This window comes from Quercus suber, unplaced genomic scaffold (assembly GCF_002906115.3).
Source record: "Quercus suber isolate HL8 unplaced genomic scaffold, Cork oak 2.0 scaffold_53, whole genome shotgun sequence".
In the NCBI taxonomy this organism is placed as follows: Eukaryota; Viridiplantae; Streptophyta; class Magnoliopsida; order Fagales; family Fagaceae; genus Quercus; species Quercus suber.
The window spans coordinates 1,302,748-1,312,239 of record NW_027069518.1 but is presented as its reverse complement, the minus strand read 5'-3'; the positions used below and the strand labels follow the sequence as shown (position 1 = coordinate 1,312,239).

General features: G+C 26.2%; 1 protein-coding gene across 1 annotated transcript; it reads left to right on the top strand.

Moving 5' to 3' along the window:
- Window positions 1-974: 974 nt before the first annotated feature.
- LOC112025335 (ribulose bisphosphate carboxylase small subunit, chloroplastic 3) lies at window positions 975-2,328 on the top strand. Its single transcript, XM_024057989.2, has 3 exons — window positions 975-1,303; window positions 1,406-1,537; window positions 1,808-2,328. The coding sequence occupies exons 1-3, from the start codon at window positions 1,154-1,156 to the stop codon at window positions 2,039-2,041; spliced, it is 516 nt and encodes a 171-aa protein (XP_023913757.1). The 5' UTR covers window positions 975-1,153; the 3' UTR covers window positions 2,042-2,328.
- The last annotated feature ends 7,164 nt before the right edge of the window (window positions 2,329-9,492 follow it).

Sequence of the window (9,492 nt, the reverse complement as noted above, 5' to 3'; positions counted from 1 at the left end):
TATTTGTTTGTAAAACATAAGCACCCACATCAATTGTTGTTTAGATGAGCCTGCTGCCAGCTTAAACTACGTTTATGGGCCGTCTCTAAGTTTGGGCCTGCCAAAGAGTTTATTATGTTATGTGCTTCAATGAGGTTTGCTTGCTGATTATCATCACTACGTCTGTATCTGTATAGTGGATGTTGAATTACTCCACTTGGCTTTTGAATATTAAAATTTAAAGAAGACACGCATGTTCAAGTTGGTCTGTGAAAGGCACGCATGTCCACATCCCACCCATATTAAAATTTTAAGCACCACAAAAAGCTAAATTAGTAGAAAAATGATTCTTCTCTACTATTTAATTGAAAGGGTAATGCTTACATAAACAACTTGGTGTACAAAATTGTATGGTATCCTGCATAATATATATGCATAATTATACATATAATTTGTGAATTTTACGCAATTATGAGACTTATATATTATTAGAAGAAGAATGTATATATTTAATACATGAGATTAGAGTTGTACAACCTGATTTGGTACCAAAAAAAAAAAAAAAGTTATTTGATTGGGCCCAATCCTAGATTCCATGGATTCGCTTAACACGGCAGTTGATAATAGATCTCTTCCTACAAAATCTGACGAGATTGCTGATCTCTGCCGTTTTTCGCGGGTGTCACCCATAAATTGAAATTTTAATGAGATCTCAACCAAATTTGGCAAGATCCATCAAAACAATACCAGAAATAATAACTCTATTTAGCCCAAGTGTTTCGACTGATTTGACCGCTAGACCCATTAAGACATGGTGGGTCTAAGATCCAAAGACTCATGGGTGGTGTGATTCCAGAATTGAGTTGATCGAGTTGAGTGGTGGTTTTACCCTAAACCTGATCCGAACCGGCTCATAGACACACTCTTACATGAGATAATTGTTGTGTGATTTGGGGTCCTAAGTAACATACCGTAGATAAGTAGTAATTAATTGCCTTAATACATAAAAAAAGGGTGTAGTTGGTGATACACTACAGGTTAAAGCACCAACTCTTTGTCCTTCAAACAGAAACACCTGTAAAGTTATAATACTAATACCACACTCTGTGCTACCTGTTCTGCTTTCTCTTTATTCAGTCTTCTTTGTTAGTGCCACCACCACCACCGTCTGAAGATGTCTGCTGGGATCTTTACATCTCCGGTTGCTGCTGTATCAGGTTTTGTTGGCTTGAAATCAAACTCCACAAAGCTGCCTGCAGTGAGAGAATCTATTGGATGGAGCCAGAAAACCATCTCCAATGGTTCTAAAACTTACTGCATGAAGGTAATATTGTTGATATAAAACCAAAAACTCACTGATCAGTGATTATTATTACTAGTTTTTCTCCTTCTAACTTGTTCTGTTTAATTGATTATTCTTTAACAGACATGGAATCCCATTAACAATAAAAAGTTTGAGACACTCTCCTACCTCCCTCCCCTCTCTGAGGATTCAATTGCAAAGGAGGTTGACTACATGATGAAAATGGAATGGATTCCTTGCCTTGAGTTTGATGAGGTTAGATGAGATTAATTAAGATTTATAGTTAATTAGTGATGTTTCCATTATTCCATGTTTCAACAAATGGAATCTTTATTCATCAACTTGTTTGTATTAAATTAAAAAAAAAAGGGCATGTAAATCATTTGTTTATGTACACCAATCATATTCCAAATCAATAAGCCAAAATAACCGGCACACATGAATCTATGCTCATCTTTTCAGAGAATTCAAAAACTAATGTGCCAGTTTGTATAATTTGATGTTTTTGTTTTATTTCTATGGAAGGTGGGGAGTGTTCGTAGAGAGAATAGCCGAATGCCAGGATACTATGATGGGAGGTATTGGACACTGTGGAAGCTACCCATGTTTGGGTGCAGTGATGCCTCTCAAGTCCTCAATGAAATCCATGAGTGCAGAAAGACTTACCCAAATGCTTATATTCGCTTGTTGGCTTTTGACAACAAGAAACAAGCTCAGTGCATGGCCTTTGTCATTCAGAAACCCACCACCAGTTCTTAAGGTGCTTGCTTTGGGTTTTTTACCTTTTCTCTTCAACTCAAACCCAATGTTTGTTTATTAATCCCTTTATGCGGTACCAATAAGAATTTTGGGTGTTTGTGAAGAGGATTCCTCTATTTCTAAGAGGGTAGGTATCTTGTAATATGTACTGGCAAAGCATCTTTGGAGAAGATACTCATGAGCTTTTTTTTCACTCTTTTTGTTAAAAAAAATAATATCTTTTACATGATCTGTGATATGTAATTAACTCATAGATTCTGGCTAATTTATAATAATCTACTTCTATATATTATAATGTGGGACATTACTAGCCCATGGTTTTTGGGCTTTTTTTTAGTGGGGGCTAGTGGTTTTAACTTTTAAATTCCATCAGATTTGACTTGCCACTGGCACTGGCACTGGCACTGGCACAATATTGCTACAGGGTTTATTGCTTATTTTCCGTCGGCAATGTGAGACAAAAAGTGAGTTTTAACAAATAAACTACAAATAAGTTTGCAAATAAGTTAGTATTTTTACTATTATTATTTAAAACTATGCTTTTTATTATTATTTATAAGTTTTATTATACTATTTTAATTAATTTTTATTTTTATTTATTAACTTTATTATTATCTTCTTAAGCCACTTCGGAAAATAAGCTGGCCAATGTAATACCGACACAAAATGAGGATGCATAGATAAGTTAACACGGAAGCCTTGATCCAGTGTAAGCATTATTCATACTGTGAATACATTTATTTTACCAATGAACTTCGAGTTTCTTGACGAAATATTACCCCCCATATACTTTTTTACAGCTATTTTCTGTTCCTTTGTGAGCTAATAGCATATAAATTAATTGTTTTTAGTGGACTTTTAATGTTAAGTAGTTTTTTCTTTTTTCTTTTTTTTTGGGGGGGGGGTGGTAATATACTTTTTTATATATATAAAATACTACAATTTATATGAATTAAATATGTATGCAACTTCACCTACCATCCTATCCCATTCAGTACAAAAAGAGATGTTTTACTGTATAATATTGAATTAAGACTAAAATAAAATCATATAATTCCACCTCAATAACCAATTATTTTTTACTAAATTGGCCATCTCAAAACAAAAATGTTTTAGATAATTACAAAAAAAAAAAAAGTTGTGCTATGCCCAAAATCAAAAGGAACCCCAAAACTCTTGTTTCATACATACATATTACAGTATTTTTGCTAACATTTAGGCCAAAAAAAAAAAAAAGCACTATTCACCCCTAGACTTTAGTCCATGAGCAATTTATAAAAAAAAATAAATAAATAAGAAGAAGTTAAACTCCTAGAGAGACGGTAGATCTGAAAGTTTAAAATGATTACTTTTAGTTCCTTAGATAATATGATTAAACTAAAAATTGACATGTTATCACTGTATTAAATATGTTAAAACATAAAAAAAACTGACACATCATCACTTGTGTAGTAATATGTGTGAGGTTTAGAAGCCCACGACAGGCTAAGCGAGCTATTCTCAAGGCTCCTCGCCTCACCAGAGTATCGTGCCCACCAAGTTAGTACGGCACCCATTTCGATACCCATATCCAAAATCTACCTTTCTCCGTCGACAAACCCCTCCACAACCTTTGTACCATGTAATCAAATGTTATTTTCCCCTTAGAACTAACACATTGGCTCTCTCTGTTTGTAGCAATCATTCTCCCCAATTTTGTAACATTGCCTTATTGATATCCAAACTCCTAAAATTGAGAACCCCTGAATTGTTGGCTAACGCAACAATTTACATGCCCTCAGTGACAAGTATTTACCTTCCCCCAGTTTATGTTTCCACCATAAACGACTAGACATACGATCAAGTTTATCACATAACTGATTCGGGACCTTGAATGTGGAGATTACATAGGTTGCAATATCTTGGACCAACGACTTAATCATTGCACATCTACCTGCCCAAAAAAATCATTTATTCCAACATCCACACAATTTTTTTCTCTACTCATCTTTCAAGTACCTAAAATCCTCAACTTTTCTATTGGATAAAATCATGAGTGAGCCTAGGTACCTTGAATGTTTACTTATTTCTCTTGTATCAAGCAAACTCCTAAGCTGCTTTGTCCTGGATCAATGAACATTACAGGGAAAAAAAACCATCAATATATATATATATATAAAAGTAGAAATCTCATATGGGGATACATGAGGTCCTGTCATATGGCGCTCTAAGTTTCCATTTAGTTTTTTAAACTTCATTAAGTTTTTAACTTATTACTCAATAACTTATACTAACTTATTTTTATTATTAGTTATTGATATAGGCTGAGGTTGACAATTAGACCAAATAAATGTAATTCTCTAAAAACAAATGACTACCTTCTCAAAATAGACAAAAAGTCCAAGCACAGCCATTATGATTTATGACCAAGTCTGAACACTCCACCCATGTGTAGCTCAAAACCTACAAGGTCTGAGCCACCCCCACAATTGTGTACATTGAAGGTTAAATCTCTGTGTCTGCTGTTTATCCTTAAAAAATGTTAAAGTTTTGTGCAATTAAATTTTGTATTATTAAGTGGATTATAAATATTTAAGATAGTAATTAGTATTTAGAGTATAAACTGTGGAGTGATTTATATTTATTTATTTATGTTTTTCTTTCTATATGGTACTTTACTTTCAAGAAAAAAAGTACTGGATAAATTTTTTTTTCTCTTGTAAATTTTATATTATTAAGTGAATTATAAATATTTAAAATAGTAATTAGTATTTAAAAAATGGATTGTGGAGCAATTTATCTTTATCTTTATTTTTTCTTTTTTTCATTTTGTATGGTACTTTAATTTCAAGAAATCAAGTACTGGATAAATTTTTTTTTTCACTTTTTTTTTTTGTAAATTTTATATTATTAAGTGGATTATAAATATTTAAAATAGTAATTAGTATTTAAAGTGTGAACTGTGGAATAATTTGTCTTTATCTTTTTTTTTTCTTTTTATATGGTACTTTACTTTCAAAACTATGGAGTGATTTTTTTTTCCTTTTGTATGGTACTTTAATTTGAAAAAATTAAGTACTGGGTAAATTTTTTTTTTTTACTTTTTTTTTCTTTTGTAAATTTTATATTATTAAGTGAATTATAAATATTTAAGATAGTAATTAGTATATAGAATGTGGACTGTGGAGTAATTTATAATTATCTTTTTTTTTTTTTACTTTTTCTTTTTGTATGGTACTTTCTTTCAAGAAATCAAGTAATGAGTATTTTTTTAACTCTTTTTTTGTAAATTTTATATTATTAAGTAGATTATAAATATCTAAGATCGTAATTAGTATTTAGAGAGTGGATTGTGGAGTGATTTTTCTTTAATATATTTTTTTTTTGTATGGTTCTTTACTTTCAAGAAATAAAGTACTGAGATTTTTTTTTGGTAAATTTTATATTATTAAGTGAATTATAAATATTTAAGATAGTCATTAGTATTTAGAGTGTAGACTGTGAAATGATTTATCCTTATTTTCTTTTTCTTTTTCTTTTTGTATGATACTTTACTTTTAAGAAATCAAATACAGAGTAAAAAAAAAATCATTTGTAAATTTTATATTATTAAGTGGATTATAAATATTTAAGATAGTTATTAGTATTTAGAGTGTAGACTGCGTAGTGATTTATTTTTATATTTTTCTTTTCTTTTTGTATGGTACTTTATTTAAAAAAAAGCAATTACTGGGTAATTTTTTTTTTTTTTTTTTTTGTAAATTTTATATTATTAAGTGGATTATAAAATATTTAAGATAGTTATTAGTATTTAGAGTGTGAACTGTGAAATGATTTTTCTTTATTTTCTTTTTCTTCTTCATATTGTATGGTACTTTACTTTTAAGAAATCAAGTACAGAGTAATTTTTTTTTTCACTTTTTTTTTTCTTTTGTAAATTTTATATTATTAAGTGGATTATAAATATTTAAGATAGTTACTAGTATTTAAAATATGGATTGTGGAGTGATTTACCTTTATCTTTTTCTTTTTGTATGGTACTTTATTTTCAAGAAATCAAATACAAAGTAAATTTTTTTTTTAATTTTTATATTACTAAGTGGATTATAAATATTTAAGATAGAAATTAATATTTAAAGTGTGGACTATGGAGTGAATTATCTTTATCTTTTTTTTTTTCCCTTTTAGATGGTACTTTATTTTCAAGAGCTTAAGTACTGGGAAATTTTTTTTCACTTTTTTTTTGTTGTAAATTTTATATTATTAAGTAGATTATAAATATTTGAGATGGTAATTAGTTTTTAGAGTATGGACCATGGAGTGATTTATCTTTATCTTTTTGTTTTCTTTTTCTTTTTATATGGTACTTTATTTTCAAGAAATCAAGTATTGTGTAAATTTATTTATTTTTCACTTTTTCTTCTTTCGAAAATTTTATATTATTAAGTGGATTATAAATATTTAAGATGGTAATTAGTATTTAAAGTATGGATCGTGGAGTTATTTATTTATTTTTCTTTTTGTATGGTACTTTATTTTCAGAAAATAAAGTGGTAAACATTTTTTTCACTTTTTTTTTTCTTTTGTAAATTTTATATTATTAAGTGGATTATAAGTTAGTAGTTAGTATTTGGAGTGTGGTCCATGGAGTGTTTTATCTTTATCTTCTTTTTTTTTTTTTTTTTTGGTATGGTACTTTAATTTCAAAAAATCAAGTATAGTGTAAATTTTTTTTTTCACTTTTTTTTCTTTTGTAAATTTATATTATTAAGTAGATTTTAAAATTTAAGATAGTAATTAGTATTTAGATATATGACTGTGATGATTTGATCTTTATTATTTTATTTTTTCTTTTTATATGTACTTTACTTTCGAAATAAAGTACTGGAAAAGTTTTTTATTCAATTTTTTTTTTTGTAAATTTTATATTATTAAGTAATTATAAATATTTAAGATAGTAATTAGTATTTAGAGGGTGGAATTGAGTGATTTATCTTTATCTTTTTTTTCTTTTTATATGGATACTTTATTTCAAAAAATCAAGTACTGGGTAAATTTTTTTTTTCACTTTTTCTTTTTGTAAATTTTATATTATTAAGTGGATTATAAATATTAAATAATTAATGCTTAGTATTTAGAGTGTAGACTGTAGATTTGTTTTTATCTTTTTATTTTTTTCTTTTTCTTTTGTATGGTACTTTACTTTGATCAAAATTTACTGGTAATTTTTTTTTCTTTTGTAATTTTATATATTAAGTGAATTATAAATATTTTAAAGACTAGTAATTAGTATTTAAGAGAATGGATTGTGGAGTATATTTACTTTATCTTTTTTTTTTTTTTGTATGGTACTTTAATTTTAAGAAATCAAGTACTGAAAAAAATTTTTTTTTTTTTTGTTTTGTAAATTTTAAATATAAGTGGATTATAAATATTTAAAATAGTAATTCGTATTTAAGAGTGTGAGACTGTAGAATAATTTTTCTTTATCTTCCTTTTTTTTCTTTTTTATGGTACTTTACTTTCAAAACTTATGGAGTGATTTATTTTTTTTTCTTTTTGTACTACATTTAACTTTGAAAAAATTAAGTACTGGGTAAATTTTTTTTTTTTACTTTTTTTTTTTTTGTAAATTTTATATTATTAAATAATTATAAATATTTAAGAATAGTAATTAGTATATAGAATGTGGACTTGGAGTAGATTTATAATTTACTTTTGTTTTTTTTCTTTTTCTTTTTGTATGGTACTTTACTTTCAAGAAATCAAGTAATGAGTATTTTTTTAACTCTTTGTTTTTTTGTAAATTTTAATATATAATGATTATAAGTCTCTAAGATAGTAATTAGTATTTAGAGTGTGGATTGTGGAGTGATTTATCTTTATCTTTTGTATGGATACTTTACGTTAAGGAAATATAAGTACTGGTAATTTGGTTTCATATTTATTTTTGTTTTTAAATTTTATATTATTAAGTGGATTATAAATATTTAAGATAGTAATTAGTATTTAGAGTATGGAATGTGGGGTATTATCTTATATTATATTTTTTTCTTTTCCTTTTTATAAGTACTTTATTTCAAAAATTCAAGTATTGGGTAAATTTTTTTTTTCTTTTGTAATTTTATATTATTATGTGGGTTATAAATATTTAAGATAGTAATTAGTATTTAGAATGTGAACTGTGTAGAGATTTATCTTTTTTTTTTTTTTTCCTTTTCTTTTCTTTCTGATTGTATGGTACTTTACTTTCAAGAAATCAAGTATAAGGTAATTTCCTTTTTTTTTTTCCTTTTTTTTGCAAATTTTATATATTAAGTGGATTGTAAATATTTAAGATAGTAATTAGTATTTAGACTGTGGACTGTGGAGTGAATCTTTATCTTTTTTTCTTTTTCTTTTTGTATAGTAATTTATTTTCAAAAAATCAAGTACTGGGTAATTTTTTTTTTGTAAATTTTATATTATTAAGTAGATTATAAATATTTAATATATAATTAGTATTTAGATTATGGACTATGGAGTGATTTTTTTTTCTTTTTGTATAGGATTTTACTTTCAATAAATCAAGTACTGAGTAAATTTTTGTTCTCAATTTTTTTTCTTTTGTAAATTTTATATTATTAAGTGGATTATAAATATTTAAGATAGTAATTAGTATTTAGATTGTGGACTGTGGGCTATGGAGTGATTTATCTTTATTTTTTTTTGTACGGTACTTTACTTTCAAGGAATCAAGTACTGAGTATTTTTTTTTTGCACTTTTTTTTTGTAAATTTTATATATTAAGTGAATTATAAATATTTAAAATAGTAATTAGTATTTAGATTATGGACTATGGAGTGATTTATCTTTATCTTTTTCTTTTTTGTATAGTACTTTATTTTAAGAAGTTAAATACTAGGTTTTTTTTTTCACTTTTTTTTTCTTTTGTAAATTTTATATTATTAAGTTGATTATAAATATTTAAGATAGTAATTAGTATTTAGAGTGTGGAATGTGGAGGATTTATCTTTATTTTTTTTTCTTTTGTATGATACTTTACTTTTTAGAAATCAAGTACTGGGTAAATTTTTTTTTCACTTTTTTTTCTTTTGTAAATTTTATTATTAAGTGGATTATAAATATTTAAGATAGTAATTAGTATTTAGAGTTAACTGTGGAGTGATTTATTTTATTATTTTATTTTTTTCTTTTTGTATGGTACTTTACTTCAAGAAAAAAGTACTGGATAATTTTTTTTTTTTTGTAAATTTTATATTATTAAGTGAATTATAATATTTAAAACAGTAATTAGTATTTAATGGATTGTGGAGGATTTATCTTTATCTTTTTTTTTTTCTTTTTGTATGGTACTTTAATTTAAGAATTCAAGTACTGTGATAAATTTTTTTTTTTTCACTTTTTTTTTTTGTAAATTTTATATTATTAAGTGGATTATAAATATTTAAAATAGTAATTAGTATTTAGAG

What these genes read in the sequence shown, in the direction of transcription:
- LOC112025335 (XM_024057989.2), top strand. Translation starts at nt 1,154, where the DNA reads ATGTCTGCTGGGATCTTTACATCTCCGGTTGCTGCTGTATCAGGTTTT. An exon ending in CTAAAACTTACTGCATGAAG is followed by an intron (nt 1,304 to 1,405) that starts GTAATATTGTTG and finishes ATTCTTTAACAG; the next exon opens with ACATGGAATCCCATTAACAA. An exon ending in CTTGCCTTGAGTTTGATGAG is followed by an intron (nt 1,538 to 1,807) that starts GTTAGATGAGAT and finishes TTTCTATGGAAG; the next exon opens with GTGGGGAGTGTTCGTAGAGA.